Below are 22,981 nucleotides of genomic sequence, written 5' to 3' on the forward strand. Positions count from 1 at the left end.
GTCTTAAGTGCCTTTGCCAAATTTTTTTCCTTGATTTCTTGCATCATGTGCATCTTCGAGACACCAAATCAATCCCCGATCCCTGGAATGTACATTTCATAACTTACAGCTGGCAACAATGCTGACATTTTGTAACAAATTTTGTACGAGCGCGCAAAAAAGCAATTATTTGCATTTTCGGCTGTAAATGCAATGAATTATCTTTCTGAATGCTTGCATACACTATTCAGGCCGCAAAATATTTGTTTTTAGTCTAAATGAGAAAGGACGCCTGAATGGTGTTATGATCCACTTTCTATTCAACATTTAATCTACTGGATGCCGCCAAAAGGGCTGTTTTGAGCCAGAATTAAAGCGCGCAGACAGCCTATATATATGTAGAGATCAAACAAAGCCTCGTACCCCTTCCAGCGAATGGTGACGTGTGACCACGTGAAGTAGCAGCCATTAGTCATAGCGTTCATCCTCCGCAAACAGCGAACGGTCGGCCTCACGTTGTGCTTCTTTCGAAATCAATAGTAGCAATGTATCTGCTTCCACCTCTCAGAATTTTTTTCTTTTTCTGCGGTTTAAATATGCGAAGCATTTGGCCGTGACAAAAGCACTCGTACCCTGAGTGGCTTCAACGCCTCGTGATATGCGGAGCTGAAAAATGCTTACTCCAAGCATGTTCTGATTTCAGGGAACGAAAGCTTTCCTCTGGATTCTCTCCGCTGGTTTGGCCTGCTTAGTGATGTTCGTTACTATTCCATGGAACGACGGCCGTTTCCCCGCGGACTCTGTCAGCGCCCTGTACGGAGGATTCCACAGACTGGTCTGGGCTTTAAGTCTTTGGTGGCCGTTTTTTGCCTGTGCGACTGGAGAAGGTGGTACGTGTACTTTTCACGTCCATACGAGCATCGTTTTTTTTTTTCGAGAAACGATTGGATGATTTTGTGGTGGTGTAGAAAAAAAAAACGACAGCGTGGGGAGCGCTCACGGAAAAAAGCAGCTAAAATTTAGCAGTTCTTTAGTTTTGACGATGTTACAAGAGGTTGTTTTAATGTCAGCGGGCCAAAGGTCTTGTTTTGGCTCGTATATTTCCTTCCTTTTTATATGGTAGCATCTAACGCGCGCAAAAAAATGGCAATCTTCCAGTCCACATTGAAACAAAGGACACTTCCTTCTTATTACTTTTTTTTTGCTGTTGTTACGTTATAGTGGTCCTCGGGCGAAATGTGCAGTTACTTCCAAGAGAGCACATATAAGGTTTTTGGCTTATTGGGGTTTAACGTATTTGTGCTCAAGGGTTAAACTTTCCTTCTTCTTTTGGTTTTTAGAGTGTAACATATATTATGATCTTTCACGGCTGGCGATAAGGTGGCTCTATTCATAATTAAACACACTACCGCACCTCGATTGCTTTTATTGGAAAACAACAAAAGTAAAGGGCGTGCTCACACTGAACTTCGTGCTTCAAAAGTGACGCAGAAATTACGAGGCCTGCTTTTACCTCTCCCCTTTGGTCACTGTAAAGAAATCACCAAAACAAAAAAAGTAACAACTCCAGGCAAAGCAATTGATGAGTTCGACTAGAGCTGGTCACTTTTATGCTTATAGAGTCCGCTAGTGTCAACTAACGTTGGTTTGCTGAGCTCCCACCGGGCGTAATGCACGGTGCACATACTATCTTCGAAGTTAGCTGAACCCTTTAAACGCCGAAATAATTTCCAAGAATCATACCAAAAATCGCTAAATTTTTTTGGCTATTGTTGCCGAAGATTACTGCTGTCAGGTTTAAAATACGCCCTCAAGGCCCGAAGTGCTTTTCATGGACAGCTACCGCCTTCTAGCGTTGAAAACTTCAGCCAACTCAATCGCCAACCCGTAAACCATCTTTGGCGGTGGGAGCAGCTTAATATCGGGCCGGACGAGCGTGACTCGTCATTGGCGATATTCGTACAATCTGCCGTAACGAGTACAGCTCGGTATTGGTGCTTAGAGGGACACCGAGGGCAAATTTAACTCGCCTGTGTCGACAAACTGCCGCCTCCTATGGACAAAGAGGCTACTTTGTGAGAACGGAGCTATTATAAGCAAAATAAGGGCACAAAATGAAATACAACTGTTGCCACAGCCGGCCGTTTTCGCAAGTAAAGTGCGGTGCGTCGACACGGCTTTCGGGCATGCATCCCAGAGGCTTGGCAACGACGCCATTCACCTCGAAACGGCGTTCACGGAGTCTTTTACAGTGTAGACGATGCGAGTTTGAATCCAGTGGAGGGAAAAATTTGTAGTGCGATTTTATCAGCAAAAAATGCATATTTTGTTGCCAGACAAACATCAACATAGTGAGAAAGAGCCAAAGGACAAATTTTTAATGGGAACAAAAATTGCTACATAGCTGCGTGTTACACGTAGTATTTAGACCTTCTTCAGCTGTTCAATATTCGCAAGGTGTAAAGCTTTTTTTTTCACCTCCTGATTATTGTATTCTATTGCTAAACTTTACATCTGCTCCTATAGGCTTCCTTTATCGGTTCCTGACGTGGAAGGCATTCCTACCGCTGTCCAGGCTGACGTACGGCATTTATCTGACCCACATGCTCCTTCAGCTACTACGCATGGCGAATACAAAGACGACAATCAACGTGGACGAGTTCTTGCAGGTATGCCTCGTATTGTAAGCCTGAATTGGCAGGAGCCTTCTCTCACTTTTACGACCTTACATGAACGCACCAAACGAAGACACCACATAATACGATGGGGCTATATAATTATTAATAGCGCCTGACGATCGCATCAAGTTACACAAAAGCAAGATAACCTGCGTCCCTTATCTGAAATGTTAGAAAAAAAAAACAAAGGGAAAAGTACTAAGGCCTAAAATTGTAATAGCGGAACGCAGTGAATTATGGTGCTTATCCCATAAGAAAGGATACTTACGTCGGCGCAGATGGGGATTAGCTCGCTTAGTATAGGAAAATAATCACAGCGTAATGACAACAGAAAAAGTTTGTTTTAGTACAAGAATAGTACAATTTGTTAAACCTGATTCGCTTCCCTGTCGTACTTTTTTGGTTTTTGAGGAAAGGAAATAGCGCAGTAACTGTCTCGCATCTCGGTAAGCACCTGAACCGCGCCGTAAAGGAAGGGATAAAGGAGGGAGCGAAAGAAGAAAACAACAAAGAGGTACCGCTGTGGAGGTCTCCGGAATAATTTCGACTACCTGGGGTTCTTTAACGTGCACTGACATTGCACAACACACGGGCGCCTTTGTGCTGTGCGATCTCAGTGCACGTTGAAGATACCTAGGCGGTCGAAATTATTCCGGAGATCTCCACTACTCATCCGGATTCAGGCTGCAGTCGTTCATTTTTTTTAGCGATTACAGAAATTCCATCGACAGAGCCGTCACTTTCTGTCGCTAGTTTAGCCATTCAATGTGCGCGCAAGTGTTTTAATCATCATATTTGTGATGTAATTGCTAAGGCAGGGAAAGCAGAAAGCGGATTTGCAGCTAATTTTGTTTTTGCTCCATGTTGCTCCATCTTGCTGCATGTTACGTTTATAAGTTTTTAAGCATGAAATGCTTTTAGCCCCCGTTGTCGGCAGTGTGGTGTCGTCACGCCGAGACCGAGAGCCATCATCCGGGCACTGAAATCCACTCATCCGGGCACTGAAATCCAGTCATCCGGGCACTGAAATCCAGTCATCCGGGTACTGAAATCCAGTTATCCGGGCACTGAAATCCAGTCATCCGGGCACTGAATTCCAGTCATCCGGGCACTGAAATCCACTCATCCGGGCACTGAAATCCAGTCATCCGGGCTCTGAAACGAGAACATCCGGGCACCGTACGAGACTTAACGAGATTTAACGAGACTCTCTAAGCCCTCCTAAGCGACCGGCATGCAAGCGCCGGTTGGTCTCCAAACGAGACAAAAAATAACTGCTGCCAGTGCCTTCTCAATGTTTATCAAGATATCAGTGGAGCTGTGGGTTTGATAATGCACGGAATTATAATTTCCGATTTCTAATAACGCGTGCAAAAAGCACATAAATGCCACGTTACACTTCGTTGTCATACGTGATCTCTTAGGGGCTTCGCGCATCGAAGCAAAGCCGCGCAGGCGCACAGGGGCCCGGGGGAGAAGCGCTGCGTTCAAAGGGCAAGGCATCGCGCCGAACGGGTGGTGGCGTTCCTCCCTTCCTTTACGGTGCGGTTCGGGTGTCCACCGAGATGGCAGAGAATTACTGCGCCATTTCCTTTCCTCAAAAAACCTTGCGGTCAAATGGCAAGGCATCGCGCTGAACGGGTGGTGGCGTTCCTCCCTTCCTGTACGGTGCAGTTCGGGTGTCCACCGAGATGACATTAGGCCCGTAAACATTTCATGCTTACTCTACTCTCGTTTACGGGAGAGGCAGAGATTTTTTTACTGAGTATTCGACAACAAATGTTATTATATCGATGAGAGGGAGGCGAAAAATAGATAATGCCGCCATCAAGTTAATATTATTAATACACTCCCTTTCAACCGGAAGTTACGTATTTTCCTCTTAACGCTACCAGCAAAGAAAGCAGCCGACACACTTCGAATAAACCCTTTCAAGCTCTATAGTTCGCACACTTTCTCTCCTACATATTGCGGAACGCAACAGACACCTCCGTGAACGAACCCCTGCTTATCTTATCTTGCATAAGCAAGGGTCGGTGCAATGCGATTTTTTTCTTTCTTTGCATACCGTTCTTATCATCCGCTGCGCTGTATAGCCCGTCCCAGTGGTAATGGGGGGCGTGGCAACGTTTTGTAATAAAGGGCCAAAGTACACGAAATGTACAAATAGCGCAATTTTATTCTCGCGACTATAATCTAGTACCCTTTGTTCCCAACGAAATAAGTGTGAGGACAAAGCGGATAAGAACCCACAGCCTTTAACCTGCGTGCGAAGTAATGATCGGAGGAAGGAGACACAGCGCAATTGAGAGACATAGCGAGCCTAGAAAATCCTTTGCGTCTGGTGAAGCAATGTCTTCTTTTGTTTGTGCCATTTTCGAGAACAAAAATGTGTCATGATTCTTTTATTTCTGAAACGAGCGTTGACTGGAACAACCTTCCTCACTCCATCGCTGCCATTTCTGATGTTGAGAACTTCAAGAAAATTGTGTTTTCTGCCATCATATAACTTCAGTTTTGTACAACTATGCACTGTATTTTTTTGTACTATTCCTTTCTGTAATGCCTTCGGGCCTGGAAAGTATTTGAAATAAATAAATTAATTAATTATTGAATAAATAAATAACTTTTGCTATGCCATGAGCTCACGCACGCTCAGTTATTGCATAATCTGCGGCAGAAACTGGGTAAGAAAATATACTTTGTTAAGCGCCCCTTGCAGCGCTGCGGTCACCCGCCCATCAATTCACGGTCACATGCACGCTGGAGTGCCGACTTTGCCCCAGTCCGGCGAATGGAAGAAATAGAGACAAAATATTCGCCTTAATACCAGAGAAAACGCGCTGCTTCCACCTGCGTAATTGTTACTCCTTCGTACTCGTACGGAAGCACGGAAGCAATTACTCCCTTATTACAAATCTACTCCACCTTGGGGGATTCCCCTAAACATTTGACCAACGGAAGCACGGAGCCACACTGCCTGCTATTAGGTTAAATTCTTGCATCCCTGCTGCTATTCACGTTTTGAATTATGCGCAAGACTTTGATTAACAAGTCATGGATACGGGTGCGAGAAGTACGGGATGCGCTTTTTTTTTTCCTGTTAATCACGTTTCTGCGCGGTAGGCAAGACAAAGAGCAATCTACGTCTGCGTCAAACGCGAAACAGAGAATGTGGCAGTAAATCAAATGGGGCATTGCCCTGTGAAAGCCGCAAGCACTGCCACTAGATACACAACATTGCCTGCCTTTGACAATTCTCTTCCAGCTGAGAAATTCCATCGGTACTTTCGGCCTCAGCGTTGCTGCGTCGTATGCCCTGTACATCATCTGCGAGGGCCCCACTCAGCAGGTGGAGAGGATTCTTTTCAGAAAGCGAACGCCATCCAAGGTGTCAAACGCTGCCGTCGAAAGTGAAGCCGCGGCAAAACCACCTTGCGAAGTTGAAGCCAGCGCTGGGGCCCCGAAATAGAATATTCGGTCTGCGGCACATCAGCGAAAAAAAAATAGCGCAGATGTAGAAGTTGAGTAATAAACAAACCATTATTGAAACATTTCAGGTTTTTTTCATTTCTCTTGTGGTTGCCTTCGCCTTTTGTGAAACAATTTATGAGTTTTACTCAGAGCCGATGCGACTGCTCCCGCAGCAGTTCTTTCGTCACTGGTGCTAGCTCACACACTATAAATAGAAAGGAGTAAAAAAGGGAGTAAACTCTCTTCTAACTCCCTCCTACAAAAGAGAGTGCACTAGAGGACAGCTTAGTTCGTTTTTGCTCCCATATATGCGTATTCGTGTTCAGAGTTCTGTGGTTTTCGGTTTTCGTATTCGCTCAAGTAAACCCTGATCAACTGCTGCAGCGAACAAATCACAATAGACTCGTAATTAGTGATTTCGCATTACAATAAGCCCTGCTTGGGTGGCAAGGGAAAAGAGAAAGAGGAAAATATGGAGAGTCGCAGCCCATATTCATTTCAAATTTTCTCTTTTCTTCCCCCCCCCCCCCCCCGAAGATAACCCAGACACTACAAATTCTCGAATACAATGTGTCATCTAACCCACCACTTTAATATCAAAGATATCTTTTTATTAGGCATGGAAGTTTCTATCTCGCAAAGTGACAAGGGGTTCCAGCGTCTCCAATCAGACATTTAATTAAAAAGAACATTATATTGCACTTAAAATTTTATTCATTAAAAAATAAGGATGCCTCGTATGCATCAGCCAAAATGTGAGTTCAGCCTTTCCAGTATAACATTAACCGTTATCAAAAAAGGAATGACAGAAAAGGGAACGCTGGCAATATTAACATTTGAATACATGGCAGCAAGATATCGGGTCACTCATCTCACAGTCATTGCGGATATGGTGCCCGGCTGCTGAGCACCAAAGTACGGAGATATCAATGTATCTTACCCGCAGTGGACCGAAAAAATTTCGCAGCCTACCACAGTGGTGTAACTTCCTTTCAGTTAACGCTCTGCTGCGTAAATCTGCATTACCGCCTTTAAAATGATTAGCGGCTTTAAGTTGCAGAATATATATATATATATATATATATATATATATATATATATATATATATATATATATATGCGAAATTGAGAAAAGCTTCACTTCGGTAAACATTTATTGGAGTCGACGTTACGGACAGAGGCTCTGTCCGAAATGTCGACTCGCAGTAAATGTTTACCGAAATGAAGCGTTTCTCAATTTCGCATTTTAATTACCTCTAGCAACCAAGTATGTTTACCTTTTTGTGCTATATATATATATATATATATATACACACACACACACACACACACACCGGGTGTCCCAGCTAAATGTAACTAAACTTTTAAAAAAGGCGAAGTGTCCTAGTCCAGTGAAACCAACTGAGGCTTGTTCATAGTCGCATGGCCTAGTCTTGAGTATTTTTTTCGCTCTTCAACGTAAATTAATTAGTTAAGTTTAATTAGCTAACTTTTTAATTATTGACTTCAGGAAGAAAGTGCCAATGAAAAAGTTCTAGATCGCCTCGAAAAACCGCGAGTAGTGCTGTTTCCGTCAAGTTACGATTTACGTAGCTTCATTTATTGGCCTTAAAAGAAAGTTGTCACGTGACCAGCTGCTCGCTCACTTCTCTGCCCCAATGTGCACCCAAAGTCTCATCTAAGAAAGGACTTCAGAAAAAAACAGATTTTATTCTTTAAGGCGCATCTTGGGACGTTGAAGTGGCACAGCTGCCATGTGGAAGCTTTTTCTTATTGTGCGAGTTGTGGTTAAAGGCCGGTAAAAAAACTACTTTACGCAAATATTACTTTGCTGCAAATGTCCCAGTGAGCTGTTTCTCAAAGCGATCTACAACTTTTCTATTGACACTTTGTTCCTCATGTCAATAATTAACAAGTTAGTTAATTAAGCTTAACTAAGTAGGCAACCTTGAGGAACGAAAAAAATACTGCAGACTAGGTCACGCGACTCTAAACAACCCTCATTTGGTTTCAGACGGCTAGGACACCCCGTGTTTTTTAAAAGCTTGGTTACACTTAGCTGGGACACCTGGTATATATTTGAAGTATAACATCCGCAGTCAACTTTCCGGTACACAAACCGACAAGAAGATTTTGCATGTCCCTCCTTCACAGTACGCTTGGGTTGGGGAGAAGGCGGAGTCTGTGATCTTAATTGATTTTACTCATTCGTAAAAGCCTGTCAGAATGGCGCTATCGTGCACACGCGCCTCATGCTGGTGCGCACTTATGACGCCTGCCGCTGCGTCCATAACGATGTGCACATTGAATGCGATCTATACGTCGATTACGCGGGGCTAGGTGACATTTTCGACATGTTAAAGAGTACACTCAAGGATAAATAAAAATGACAGGTGTCAAACGCGTTCACCAGTGTGAATTGGTGTCCTTCAAGCAGCGAATAGCCTGTAGGTGCAGATCTGTGGTGAGGCGCAGTAGAACGCGGATAAGAACGTTTTCGTTTGTAATGCTCTCTGAATTTAGGAACCTTGTCTTCAGTAATAGTGCGATAATTATGGACGGTAATTGCGACGGATGCCTTTGTCTTAGAATTAAAATATCACGCTTAGGTTTTTTCAAGCAGCATCCCCAAGAGCGTTGCATTTTTACTCCTACGTTCGAAAATGTGCAACCTTGAAAAGCTACCTCCAAGAATGCGTTCACTACCCTCAGTTTATTGTGAAGATACTGAGACATAGCTCAATGATGTCGAGCCAAGAGTGCGAACGGTGGGACGAAGTGCAAGAGATGGCGCAGCTGCCTCGCCTGCTTGTTCCTTCGTAATGCCTTGTCCTGTTGGCTACAAGAGATGGGCTCAGTAAAGCGCGCGATTTGAACACGAAGTAGTATAGATGCTGGATCCATGCTGTATAGCTGTGAGTGGACCGCAGGTTTCGCTTGACGAGCTTCTGTGACAATTTATGAGTAACATTAGCTGTTGCGGCTTGATATTTCTCTTAAGATAAGTGATAGGAGAAGAGGGGAGGATAAAATCCAGCTGTTAACTACATATACGCAAAACGTGGTGGAGTTTTAACGTAGTACAAGCGAGATGACGTGCGAAAGCACCCTTTGCTTGAAAGGTGCGAAAGCAAGGAACCTTGAGGGTGCCAAGGTCATCCTCAAGGTCATCTTTCAATTGGCTACAACTGACACGACTCCTCCGAACTTAACCGAGCTTCCTCCCATTGGCTGCAGCTTGCGCGAGGCTCCTCCGAACCAGCCCGAGCTACCGGAGTTACTCCGAGGCTTCACATAAGATTTTTGTTTGGAGCCGTGTCAAGTAGTGCTTTTGCGCCAGAACAGCAAACAACAGCGCGCTTCTGTTCGTTGAATTAGGCTGCCAGAACGTTCATGTGAGATTCTAAATGAGTGATGCCCAACCAACCGTGCACAAGTGCACGGAGCACAGGCTGCAAAGTATTGCACGCAATGGTAAACACAAAGAATGCAATGCTAAGCACACATTCCGGCATGCGGTCAGCTGCTCACACACTTAATTCATGTTCACGAACGCCTCTGGTACCGCAGCCTTTTTCTCGACCTCAAGAGCCATTAAGGTTCCCCTCTTCCGCATATGGCTTCCCTTCTTTTCCACCTTGGCTTTGGTTACTTGCGCTGTTTGTGTTAGGATGTACCACCGCCCCGCATGAATTGCTCGCGTCGTTGTCTTCCTCATTAGCCTGTGTCGTCTTAACGGTTATGTAGCACCGCCCTTGTCCTTCGCAGTGGCCGTGACGCTGCCGAATGCAAAAGACTCACGCAAGAACCTGGCCGATCGGCGTGCAGCGACCAAGCGTGCCGCTGTAGCCCGCGCGACGTTGCTACGTTTTCTTTGCTCCGCATGCTGCCCCTTCGGGCGCCTCTCACTGGCATGTTCAGTCTCCTCCCCTCCTTGCCTCTCGCGCGCGCGCACTACCCGAAGACGAGTCCGTGTTTTCGCTTCGGATCTCTCTCCTTCCCTCCTTCTCGTCATCCTCATAGGTACTCGCCTGCGCTTCGCTCTCATCAATCTGAGCGCATTCGTGCCTAGTGCTTAGCGGAGCGTGCTGGGAGCAGTGTTCCGAGTCGGAGACCCGATGATGCGGACAACTCGACACTGGAGGCCCGCCGGAGCTGCCTGCTGCGTCCTTTTGGCCAGTCGTTAAGTTGTTGCCCTCCCTTTCCACTGGCCATTCTCCTCCAGTCAAAGGCCACAGCGCCCGCGCAACTCTGTGCGACTCTGTCTTGCTCGACTGCGTGCTGTTGAGACAACGTCAGAGAAAGAGGCAGCACGCTGCCTTGCCCGCCCGGCTGACGCTCTGCACGCAATCATCAGAAGCCAGTCGCGTAGCGAGCAGGCGGGAAGCGGGGCGTCCGGGGACAAGCGGTAGACGCGATGAGCAAGACAAGGAGGAGCAAGCTTCCGCTTCTAGGCTACGTGGTGGCCCACCTGATGGCGGCAGCGGAAGGCGTGTACGAAACCACAACTTCCGCAGCGGGCGCAGCTGTCAGCCAGGTGCCCCCGCGAAGCTTCGAGGCCGACATGGACGAGGTCCTCAGCCTGCTCTCTAAGAAAGTGCTGCCTCTTGTGTCGGAGCTAGTGGGAAGCCCCGAGCTCAGCGGCGCCTGCACCTCAAGCCTGATCAAGTTCTTTCTGCACCTCAGACTGAAGGAGCCCTGGGCGGTGCGCAGTAAGTATACGAGAGCACCGGGAGGACAAAGGTGGTCGTGGCCACATAGGTGGCACACTTTCGGAGATGGAAGTTGTAGTATGACATTCATTTTGGTCCAAGCCACTCCGCTAAAGGTTACGCAAACCTGAAGTGAAATCACTTTGATTGCGGTGTTTTTGATGCGGAAACGAAATCTGTGTACAAATTTTCGTCTTCGGTGTAACGACTTCTCTACAAGTTGCCAGGCCAAGCCTCTATACTAGGGACGTGAATTACACTCCCTGTTTCGCGGAAGAAGCTAATCAAGGCTGCTTTAATTTTCGCGACATCTCTGGTCGAACCATGTGCCATTTCTAGATGTCACAAGTAAGGAGTGATCATGTCTAAGTGAACCTGAAGAATGGAAGCAAAGCTAACGCGAACTACTCTAGTAAGTTCTCGATGTTGCATTGTGCGCGGTCTATACTCCGCATAAGGCGCACGTGCTCGTCCACGCACGCGCACGAGGGCCTTGTCTCGAGGACAGGCGGCAGACGCTATGAGGTCGGGTGTAGCATCCACGGACGTACAGTTCGGAAAGCGTCGTTTTATTTGCTCTTTTGTATTCGCCAGGCGCAGGACTACGTTAAACATGAAAGCCGCACAATCATTAAGCTTCCTCAATAAGCACATAGCTGGTTGAGAGACTGAAAGTGGATGCAGTTGTCACGAAGCAAAATCAGCCTTTAACGCTTCATATTAAATGCGCTAAGTGCGTTGATGCGCTGTGTTTACACGTGCTGCCGGATTCCGTAAGCAACTGCAGTTGCTAATATACTAGCTTGCAGGTGGCATCAACAGAAACAATGTGTGTTCAAGTGCAACTAAAGGCAAATTTGTACGGTCAAGCGTGAACACGCTTCGCCTCAGCGACATACAGTTCCCGTGAGGTCACATGTCAGAGCACGTACTACGTCTTACTCAGTGGTCGTGTATTACGGTATGCGGTAAGAAAACAGTTACTCAGTGTTTCAGCCACGTAAAATGCCTACATGCTCACTGATTCCACAGTCCGCATCACCGTCTTTCCTCGCCACAGAACCCTTGCCGAAAAACCCAGGCTAAGTCGAGGTTGAGTGGAATTAAAAACGTAAGTCGGCAGAGTGAGGATATTTATATTGAAGATCCTGGAGTGATAATACCACGTCGTGAACTTCATAAAAATATCGGACACTGGCACCGCTCGAACTGTATGTGGCAGAACCACCCATAGACTGTGCGTCATAAAACAACATTAGAAGCAATATGGCGTGCACCCTTGAGCTCTCTAGATCGGTGCCTGAATAAATGTGTAACCACAAGAAGGACTGAGATCTACTTGCGATGGCTTTCAGTCTGCCGACCTCTAGGCCTGGCTTCCGAAAGCAGCTTTGTGTCTGGCCAGCTGAAATCGCCTATTAGGATTACATTTCTTTGGCCCTCTCCAGGCGCTAGCCTCCCACTTGAAGCGCACAGAAGTGACTAAGCTGCACACAGAGATGATGCAGAGTAGAAAGCATATCTCGTCACGTGGCAGCCACCCCTACAGCTTAGCAGAATGACAAGGCAGGTCTGTGTAGCGGTTCTGTATGCAGTTTTTAGGCTGCTCGTCACGCGGGACGCGCCATACACGTTTGTTATGACGAAGGCACCCACGTCATGATTTCTTTAGCACATAGCGGTTGTTACAGAGGGCCTAGCTTTCCAGGTAGCCTTGGCGGCCAGAAATCAGCTTCGAGAAACTGCCTAGACCGCAGCAACTCGTTGCGGTTGCGGCAAATATCGAATATAAAAGCAGTCTCAGCGATAAAGCACAAATTAAGTACGTGTCCCGACATGCAGTGTCATCAGTGCAAGAGCAGTAGCGTGTGAATTAATATTTCCTGACATAACACGTCATCAGAAGTTCAGCAACAAGCGCTAACTTGCAAGGAAAGCATGTCGACGGATAAACCTCGGAGACATTCTTTCGTTGCCGCAATGGGCATTTGTTTCTGAAGCATTAAAACGGTGCGTGCCTCCTCTGCGAACCTGATGTCTTGGTATATGCTTTCGTGCAATGCGTTTAGCTGCAATTCATGACGTAAAACACATTTTTATTTGCTGAGGTCGGGAGCATCCACGCCTAGAAACATGTCGCCTCCACTCATCTTCTCAGTGGTGACGGCCAACGGCCTGGTGCCGACCAACCTGCTAGAAGGGAGCCTCGTAAGCCTGGGCGGTTACGAGCAATGCCTGAAGACCCGCTTCCGCGACTACGAGGGCGAGGTGCGCTTCAAGGGCCGCTACTGCACGCTCTTCAGCGAATTGCCCAAGGACGCCATGCGCGGATTTGTGGAGCGCTTCCAAGCCGCCGGCATGTTGCTCGTGAGTCCTGCATTGTCCATGAATCAGCATACGCTGCAGCAAGCAGTAGAGTTGATCTGTAGCACAAGAACTGCCAGCTGCGGGGCTTTGACATGCTGTGATAAGCCTACCTGCTTCCCAAAGCAGTACCTGCGCCAAGAGCATATCTAGTGCAGCAGAGAAATATATAAGAGGATAAATGTATCGTGGAATGGATGAATTGATGAATATGTAATTACATGCGAGGATTTCAGCTTTTACAATAGGAGAATTTCCTAATTCTTAAGTTCATTTCTTGGCAGTGCACTTCGCCCAACTAAACGCGGAACAGGCAGCTTCTCCAAGCAGGAGATATAAGAACACTTGGCGCCCTTTCTGACGTGGGAAGTGTCGACGAGGTTTCATTACGCGCACCATGGGCACTTCTCTGGAGCTAGAATACGCAATCAGCTTTACAACTTTGTCCGAGTTGTGTCAAATGGCGCCATTAGATGGACCAAATCCACTGCGGAGAAACGAACTTATCAATTATGAAAGCATATTATGTGGAGGTACATAAACGTATATTTACGCATACGATACTCCATAGTGTATGACACCCAAAGAATTCACTAATCTTCGAGGGAAAAATAAGCGCCGCAGGTAACGATGAGGAAAGTCTTCAGCAAAAATCCTGGGTTGGGCATGCTAAGAAACGAAGTTACCCCGACTCAGTCAGTTTATATCAGCTATGGACAGGGCGAACGTTCCATCGAGTGTCTCCACGTGTACAACGATGTCGCTATGTTTACAGGTAGGATTGAAGCCTCGCGTAAATCTGGCAGGATCAAAGAAAAAGCGCTAAAATATGTTGCGAAACAGCGTGATCAGCGAAGGGTGACATTCTTGTAGCCGCACGTGGCATGGCCACGACGTCCGTCGGCACTGGCTGCTGTGAAATGTATTCGAGGCCACCTCCCGATTAGGCAATCTTTCGGAGCGCATGCTGGGTCGCTGAACTGGGACGCAGGTATTTGACGATGGCGCTGTGCTTGACTCACGTCGGTTGGGGACCACTGCTGCTGGTGCTGCGGCGGTAAACATCCTGTATTCATATTAAAAGCTCCGGACACGTGACAAGCATCTCCTTGTAGCTTTCGCAGACCGGCTGTTCTGTGCCGTTATCAGCTTCGACGTAGTCACCTCCCGAGGAAAACAGACCCTGAACCATTATGAGGTCGTCTTCGAACGTTTTTGAAGGTAGAGAGATATATCGGAAAAACAGCAGGAACAAAAATGAGACCACAGCAAGTCAAGCAAGTTAGCTACTGGATCGCAACAAGGCACTTTACTTGTTTTTTTTTGTTGTTGTTTTTTTTTTTTGCTGGAGTCGGTGTGATAGTTGACGACTAAAGGTACTACGACATTTCTAGTGATGAGTTTTAGTCCTTCTAATGATGTGCGAAATTTGCATTAAGAATTAGAAAAGCACAAAACGAATGTAAAGAACATTGAAAGAAGTATTCAAAAACTCTTTCATTAACCGTATTTTGCATAGAATCTCTGAAGGAGAAAAAATTTTGAGATTGAGGTGCTGCTGCGGTAAACATCCTGTATTCATATTAAAAGGTGCGGACACGTGACAAGCATCTCCTTATAGCTTTCGCAGACCGGCTGTTCTGTACCACCTTAGCAGCAAGAAGAGTTAGCTACGGCCCCATATCACATCGAATTAGCAAAAGAACAACCCATAACGGTCCTTACATTCACATCGCAGCCCGCTGCATCATCTACTCCAGTTTTTCTATATGTGAGGCAAAATAGCGCGAGCGAGACCCTTCAAGTGGCTGTGAAAACACCAGCAAGAAAAAACGAAGGAGGATATATGGAATGCGAGGCAGAATGTCTGCAAACATTTTGATTCTCCCTAATGCGTAATCTTCAACGTGCTGAGCAAGAATAAAAGCAATTTAGCGAAAGGACATGAAGGGCGAAAAGCAAGATGAAGAAAAAAAACTGTTGGGAGAGATAATGAACCTGTTTCTCGCAGTAAATGCGACTGCGAGTTATATTTTTCACTTGTTTGTTGTCTATCACTTGCTTGTTTTAAAATATCGTCGCTTAAAATGTGAATTTGCTCTTTATGTCGTTTTTAAACATGGGAATAATGAACAAAAACTGACTGCGGGCACGCTGACGAAACGGCTCCTTCATTTTGGTCTTTTTGTTTTATTCATCCTATGTGTAATGAAGACAAGCCCTCTTGTCGAAACGATGGACAGCGGACTGAGGCTGATCCTTGTTCATTTTGCTTTGCGTTGTCAAGAATCCCATCTGCCTGCTTTCTCTGTAACTTGATACGAATGAAATTTATAACAAGCACAGAACAATATCTTTTAAAGATAAGACCTCCTCGTGCATACTGCTAATAAACAAAAACTACAACCTAGTATTGTTAGTAACATAATTTATTTGTAGCATTCTACTACTTCGCTGGTGACTTTTATATGCACTTTTGGGGCACAGTTTATTCTGCTGCATACTTGCTGAACTAATCGTTCGGTGATGCTCTTGAGCTTACTATAGTAGAATAAAATCCAAGAACGAAGCTGCTGATGCACCTGAAATGAGGCCCTCCTTCCAATTGCGTCGACTTATTCTCATGCCACAGCGGTCCACCGCCTTGCACCTGCCACGGCTGATAGCTGGTGCATGCTGGCAGGTGTAAGTGCGACGTCATGATAATAGGTCGACGACATTAGTTGGAGGGCATCCTTACACGAAGTTGCACAGTATGACTTTTCCATGCTGGTTCAAAGCCATATTTGTAGACAGTTTTCTATGCATCACAAGCAATTTCTGTTGTCTAATCTTAATTATTAGAGCATAATGTAGTGCAGTCGATAACTGCTATCTTCTTGCGTAACGATATTCTCGACGAAATTTCTGCAGGGGCGGCGAAATCCACTGACAGTGACGACGGACACGGGATTTCAGAGCATCGACATCAGAGTGGGAATATGTCTGCCGTCACAGTGCTCACAGTCCGAAGTAGATTTCCTATTCAGATCAAGTAAGAGCAGTAGATAGTATCAAGAACGTGATCAGACACTAATGCCTTGAATGCGTACGAGCTCCTTTTCGGTCACTCCTCTTTATCCGATCCATGCACGTTTATAGAGATGAAAAGATTAGAATGCGCTCGACGCTTCTAAATCTGGCCGCCTTCCTGGAGCACAACATGCTTGTGTAAACGTTAGCCCTCTTCTAATATTTCCTAGCCACAGATTATAAGAGTTTGTTGTAAGGTTGCCAGTGACTGCGCATTTAGTCCCAATAGAACGGAACAAACGCAATGTGCGCTTTATTTCTGTTCGTAAGTAAAAACATTCCATTGCTCGCGAAGAGTACCCAAGGATTACTGCACGATTAATAGAAATCGGCTTTAATGCCGACTAAGGCAAACTGATTCCGTGAGAGTTTTTTGCCCTGAATAAACCCACCAGTCTAATATTATACTCACTTGCCAACACGGCCATAGTTTCTTAAGTTCTTTTTTTTTTAGAATTTCAAGGTACAGGCATAAAACAGTCTTCGGCCGCCGGATTCCTACGTGTCACATTCCATAAAAATCTATTGCGGAATGCGCAGATTGATGCTTTAGAACTGATATCTCTCGCTCTTTAGACGCCTTAAATAGGCTCAGGTGTTATCATACAGCTACTCTAAAACGACAGGTAGACTACAGAGACACGGGCTGCCGGCCGCCACCTACGACCAGGAGCCAGCCCACCTCTGTAATTTGAACTATAAGGGCTCCGCCAATAATAAAGTTTTTCACCACAACCGCTCGCTTATACAGTTATGCTTTAGCTATCTCATTTGCGTGGCTAACCACGACAAATACATAGTTAAATTCCCTACTGGGAATAAAAGAGAGCAATACGTGCTAACGGTAACCTGGAGTCGTCCGACAAAAATTCTTTTGAAACAAAATACCTGGTAAAAAGAAATCCATAAGCTTCAAGAGAGCATATTATATCCAAGCCCCGAGCTTGAACCAATTACGGATATCAGAGATTACGTTGTCAGGTACAGGAGTTAATAAAGCGCTATCTAATCATTCACGATCCATTAGGCAATGCTTATTCACTAAATAACCTTAAAATAGTGAAGAAATTGTACTTAAAGAAAGATTAGCGCTTTGGATTGACAATCGATTTCGTTTCATATGTCAAGTTCAATCGTGCATATGTATTTATGTTTACATATGATTTCGTAACCATGCATTGCTAATAGAATTGCACGGCCAATTTTGTTTGTTTTTTTTGTGCGTGTAGTGATTTTTGGCCTGTACAAAAAAAGGCAGAAAAATATTTAGTCCCATTTTTGCTCTGTTTGAAAAACGATATTTATGCTGTTTTGACGTGTGGATTATTGTAAACAGCTGTTTACACCAGGGTGGCATGACCACGTTAGGCAGTTTCCTGTCTTTAGTCACGTCTCTAAAAGACAAGAGTTCTGCATTATTCACTTAATGAATGAATAATTGAATGAATGAATGTAGTAATCGGTCAGGGGTATTGTAATTTTAACATGCCGACTTTTTTTTCCATCTAGTCATGAGACAATACGGAGTGAACGCCACTGTTAGAGGTTGCAGAACGGATGATCCGAAACCGCTTACGCTACTGCAGGCCTGCTCAATGTAAGTGCCGGTGCCCGAGTTGTTCTAAATGTTAAATAATTCTTACTGCGCCAGATGAATGCCACTCCAAGAAGTTGCAATTTCTTTCAGTGCGCTGTTTTGTTCTCTAGCGCTACTTTTATGCGTCGGAACAATCACAGAATGGTACCTGGAACGACTCGACCCCTCAAAGCCCACTAAGAAAGCTGGTGAGTACGCGATCTAAGAATGAAAAGAAAGGTCCGAGATTTATTTTTTTTTATAATTTGGTGTTTGATGCTGAAATTTTTGCTCAGAATTTTGTGAGTACAAATGACAGAAAACAACAGTGGTCGTCATGTGTGATGTTGGTACAAATCAAGAAATCAACACTTGCCAAAATAAAATGAGAACTTTCGCTATATTTAGCCCCCCTTTCTGGCACGAAGAAGGGTGAAGCAGCGCCTAACACTTCTATTGCAGAACAGTGTGTGCTAACATAATGATCTAACGCGGCAAGCACTGTAGCTGGTTTTAACTGCACGTAATGCGTCGGCATACAACAAAAATAGAAATATAACGCTACAGCGTATACAGCTCGTTCGGTCGAAAAACCGTCGGCGTCGTAGTAGTTGTGAGCACCACGCGTCAGAAAAAATCGTATCATGGCAACTGTTTGCCACAGAATGTTCTAAATAGTGTCACATGATTCAGTGTTTTGTGCGTCAAAAACCTGCTAGTGAAGTTAGAGCCTAGCTCACGGCAGGGATTCGAACCGGCGACCTATAATTTAAAGAACCGGCGACCTCTAATCGGGGGCTGAGTATCATGCGCGGTTCGGGTGTCCACCAAAACAAGTGAGGCTATTAATATGTCATTTCATTTCCTCAAAAAACCAATTTTCGATTTGTCCAACGGGCAAAGCGTCGCGCTGTACGGGCGATGATGTTCCGTGAACTCCTTGGCAGCGCTGCAACACGCTGTCGCGTTCCACTTCTAAAGGCGAAGCTTAAACGCCCTCCAAATTTTTGAAAGAAAAAAACCACCTTGAAAAAGCAAACAAGTAAGACTTGCAAGAGTAACCCAGATGAATTTGAAAGCATGTGGCGAGGTTTACCAGCATAAATATTCACTTAACATTCTTGTGAGAGTTCACACGCAGCGCACCACCCGCCAAACAAAATCATCAAGCACTCCTGGAGTTACCTTAATGTTCAGCCGCATATTAACTCTACTTCGGCATTGCTAATTCGATTGCGAATCAGATATCTGCATAGAGCATCAACAGAATTTGATTTATCGAAAAACCTACTTTTCTGCATATCATATGAATGTTCTTATCCACACCTTGGTTTGACTTTAAATGGTCACGTCGCATTTCCACCATAAAAGTGTTGTATATTGCATGCCACTTCGGACACATTTGACGAAAACGGCAATATTTAACGCCCTGACCACCCGTCCTTGTCAACGCGACCTCTGCAGCGGCTGCACCTGCCATGGTTCTGTGCTGGTTCTCGGTTGTCTCCAACACGCGACGCCTGTTTGACGTGAGCTACTACGAAGGAACGCCGCGGCAAAATTTGCTCTTCTTCAGCGGAGCCAAGCTGATTCTTTGTTTCTGGGTGGTCTTCTTTCACTCTTACACGCTGATCCAGCCCGAGTTCTACCGTAAGTCTCAACGTGCGCAGCATGCAGAACTGAAACTCTATGAATTCTATCGTCTGTTTGTGTGAGCAGTACCGGAGCTCATCATTACTCCGAATTTCCGCACATGATGCCAGAAAACTAGCCACAAGCCATTCTCCCCCAGACGCATCTTCGCTGTAATGCGAACAGCTACAATGACCGGTTTTGTTCACTGCAGAGCCTTGAGCAAACGTTGAAGCTTGAGTGCATCAGTGTGACACCTTGTTTCGAAAAGCGTACTAAGGGATGATAATATAAAATAAAAATAATGTACACTGGACTCAATTTAGACTTATTTTAATCAAGCGCTTTGGAAGCGCACGTGGACGTCTGAGCAGGTTATCGGTGCGATACACTCACTGGCTTAATACAATCCCGTTTCCTCCAGATACACTGTAGCGCGAACTATGAAGGTGCTCAACTGTTCTAGCAAATCGGCTCTTCATGCTAGAACTTGTGTAGCGTCGACACTGCACAGGACGTAACTACCAGACATAGCTTTATTCTGATTGCAATGAGCATATATACGCGTACAATTAGAATTAAATGTATGAAAGAACAAGGAAAATGCACACGTGCCAGTTACCAACTGCACGTGCTTATAGGTCTGATGTCTGATGCACGCCCGCACTGTTGCACCAAGCAAAGTATGCATAAAGAGCGTTTAATACAAGACGTATTTCACTCAATCGATGCTATTCATTCCGTCCCCTTCTTCGAGCATTTTTTTCCTCATCCGACAACGCTTCTGATGGAATGCTCATGCAGCCAGTGCCAAAACGGGCGACCTCAGCTGCTTCGGCAGCCTCTCGCGTCAGCAGGTACGTGCGATAAATACGACAATACAATGTTAAAGCTGCGGCGGACACCCACAATAAGTTGAATGCATTACGATGAGCATGTCATTGGCTGGACGCACATTACTTTCCTGCCCTCTCAATCAGTAGTGAATATACATTGGCTGGTTCTACCGATCCGGATCCTGCCACGAGACAGAGACAGCTGGTAGAGTGCAGCTTATTTGAAGGTATAAAGGACAAAGACAGCCAGTAAGGGACACCTTTCTAGGCAACATATTTCCTTCTCTTGTTAGCAATGCATCCTGCCTTGTCGTGTTCGGCAGTGAAACTATTTTCGTACAATGTGACCAGTTTGGTGTGTGCTAAAAACGTGACGGAGGTTTGAACACTGCTCACTGTTTTTAAAGGGACCAACCTTCGAAACGGCCTAATCACAAAGAGGCCGCTGCCACCGAAAGCGGAACCTTTATTAGCCAGAGAAGACCGAAAAACTAAACAAAGGCGTCGCCGTCATCGGAGAATTTCTGGCCCGGATCCCAGTGGCTACGCTCACTGACGATTTAGTTCAAAACGGCAGCAACTTGTTCTTTTCGGCAAGGACGTCACGAGTTTGGATCGACTGGCGGCAGGAGTTTTTGAATCTAATTTTCTCGACGATGAGTAAGTCTTTTGCTGCCGAACAACCATCAACATAGCCAGGAGGATTCAAAGAATATATTTTTACTGAAAGCAAAATTTTATACAGTTGTTTTCAGCATCCGTTTAAAGTGGTGAGATAAATTATGGATGCAAGAGACGACCGCTATCTTTTGTTTTTCTTTTTATCAGCTAAAGTCAGCTCCAGCTGTGTGCACTGTCAGTGTTTTCGGTGCACACGAAAGCGGACCGGAGTCACAGTTACTCGAAGCCGCATTTGTGTGGCGAACAGAAATGTGAAGCCGGCATTTTTTCATTTTTCGCGCTGAATGGGCAGCGTTACTTTCACTAAAAAGTTGGTTGACAGGTGTTTGCCTCAGCTTTACGTCTTCTCTGCCGAAGTTTAACTTTGTTGCTTCGTAGAGAAGCTCTGTCAGCAGCCTTATCGACCGTCCAATGCTTCTCGTTGCTTGCGCCATTTCTATACCCATGAGGAAGTAGGCACTCAGTTGTGTCGCACTTCATGCAGTGGCGTCAAGGCCGGCTTCGGGCGTCATATTTAAATCAGGCGGTGCGCACTGTTGCGCATGATGGCCTGGGACTTTGTCACAAAGGCCAGACTAAGTACAAAGAAACTGACAGCTTCTTTCAAGAGGCGCACGGGAGGCCATATTTTCGCAACCATCATTGGTGATCACAGCACTTGTTGTGCCTCTTCCAGAGTGGTAAAATGTTACTGCAACCACAATGAGCGGCAGGCGTTTTTAGTTCTTTCCTTACCTAGGAAAAACATGCAATTTCAGGGTGGTGTGCGCAAAAGCTTTATTCACCCATATATTAATTTTTTTTTATTTTTTAGAGCACATCATAGTGTAGGTAACATAGTTCACTTTGTAATGAAAAAAATAAAAAAACGCAGATGTATTGCTAACAAAAAAAAAATAAGTGGCAAAATTTCCGAGATTCGCAGGAAAGTTCAATAAAGCATTCAGTATATTTAGTCAGAAAGTAAAATAAAACATCTAGAATGTGCATTCTATGCGCTCCTACGTCGAAGAAGAGTATTCAGGGTTACAGAACTCTTCGTGATAAACACTCTAATTGGCAAACAAAAAATCAAATCCTCGCGCGAACATACCCAACAGTTCTGGACAAAAGCATTTTTCAGCGGGAAACAGTTTATGAACGCATTTTTTTTTGTATCTTGGAAGGTTTCAATATAACATTCAATATGTCCGCAGATCACACCCATTGGCAGTCCTACATTTTTTCTATTAACGTTTCTGCTATCGTCAAAAGCGTCCCAAACTGATTTTCTATGGCAGTCTTAACTGTTCGATGCGTTCGATGGTAACACTTTCAAAGAAAGGTTTTGCTACATACCAGAAGAATGAACCATTGCCTTAAATATTTTTATAACAGTATCTTACAATGCGCTGGGACAACGTGAAAAGTTTCTTGAAAGGTACTCAAGCGTACAGTTAGCATTCGTACCCAGCAATTGTGCACAAAAGACAATTTCGAACAGAAAGGTATTTTTGAACGGGAAACTAAAGATTTAACTATAAAAATGAATATATTCGCAGACCTCCCTTCAAGAGGCTTGCATTTTTTTGCTATTAACGTTTTTTTCTATCGTCATAATCGTTCCCCATTGGTTTTCTATGCCAGTCTTAACTGCGCCATGCGAACCATGGAATTAAATAAAAGACTTTTCCACACATTGGATGAATAGATTACTACCTTCAACAATTCTGTAACAGTACCTACAATTTTCTAATATTCAAAATTTTAACCAAAAATGTTGGACACGCATTATTGACTACGTGATAGACATGCAGTTTCCATGGCAAGTTAATAATTACGTAAACACCTAAATATTTGTAGGAAAAGACGGGTTCAGAAAAAGTATTGTTGAGGTAGTACATAGGAGCTGTTGTGCTGACGCGTGTAACAGGCATATGCGTATACTTGTTAGCGTTGAGCGTCATATTCCAATGCTGACATCATTCGGAAATGCTC

The 22,981-nt window shown here is 44.9% G+C and overlaps 2 protein-coding genes across 6 annotated transcripts in view; both read left to right on the forward strand.

Annotated features, from left to right (window-relative positions):
- LOC149353351 (nose resistant to fluoxetine protein 6-like) overlaps window positions 1–6,178 on the forward strand; it is a 65,117-nt gene extending 58,939 nt beyond the window's left edge. For both annotated transcript variants that reach the window (XM_089582503.1, XM_089582502.1), the window contains 3 exons: window positions 683–869; window positions 2,506–2,648; window positions 5,926–6,178. In XM_089582503.1, the coding sequence (XP_089438629.1) occupies window positions 683–869; window positions 2,506–2,648; window positions 5,926–6,129 (534 nt within the window). In that variant the 3' untranslated portion in view covers window positions 6,130–6,178. The remainder of the gene's footprint in view (window positions 1–682; window positions 870–2,505; window positions 2,649–5,925) is intronic.
- Window positions 6,179–10,203: 4,025 nt separating this feature from the next.
- The window catches only part of LOC149353359 (nose resistant to fluoxetine protein 6-like), a 35,609-nt gene continuing 22,831 nt past the window's right edge, over window positions 10,204–22,981 (forward strand). For 2 of the 4 annotated variants that reach the window (XM_089582498.1, XM_089582501.1), the window contains exons 1-6: window positions 10,204–10,843; window positions 13,002–13,210; window positions 16,121–16,241; window positions 17,789–17,876; window positions 17,967–18,064; window positions 19,320–19,505. In XM_089582498.1, the coding sequence (XP_089438624.1) occupies window positions 10,549–10,843; window positions 13,002–13,210; window positions 16,121–16,241; window positions 17,789–17,876; window positions 17,967–18,064; window positions 19,320–19,505 (997 nt within the window). In that variant the 5' untranslated portion in view covers window positions 10,204–10,548. Of the gene's footprint in view, window positions 10,844–12,951; window positions 13,211–16,120; window positions 16,242–17,788; window positions 17,877–17,966; window positions 18,065–19,319; window positions 19,506–22,981 lie in introns of all 4 variants that reach the window. The other 2 variants (XM_089582500.1, XM_089582499.1) reach the window with 2 other exon arrangements.

This window comes from Amblyomma mixtum, chromosome 3, assembly GCF_055824585.1.
Source record: "Amblyomma mixtum isolate Tamu chromosome 3, ASM5582458v1, whole genome shotgun sequence".
NCBI classification, from domain to species: Eukaryota; Metazoa; Arthropoda; class Arachnida; order Ixodida; family Ixodidae; genus Amblyomma; species Amblyomma mixtum.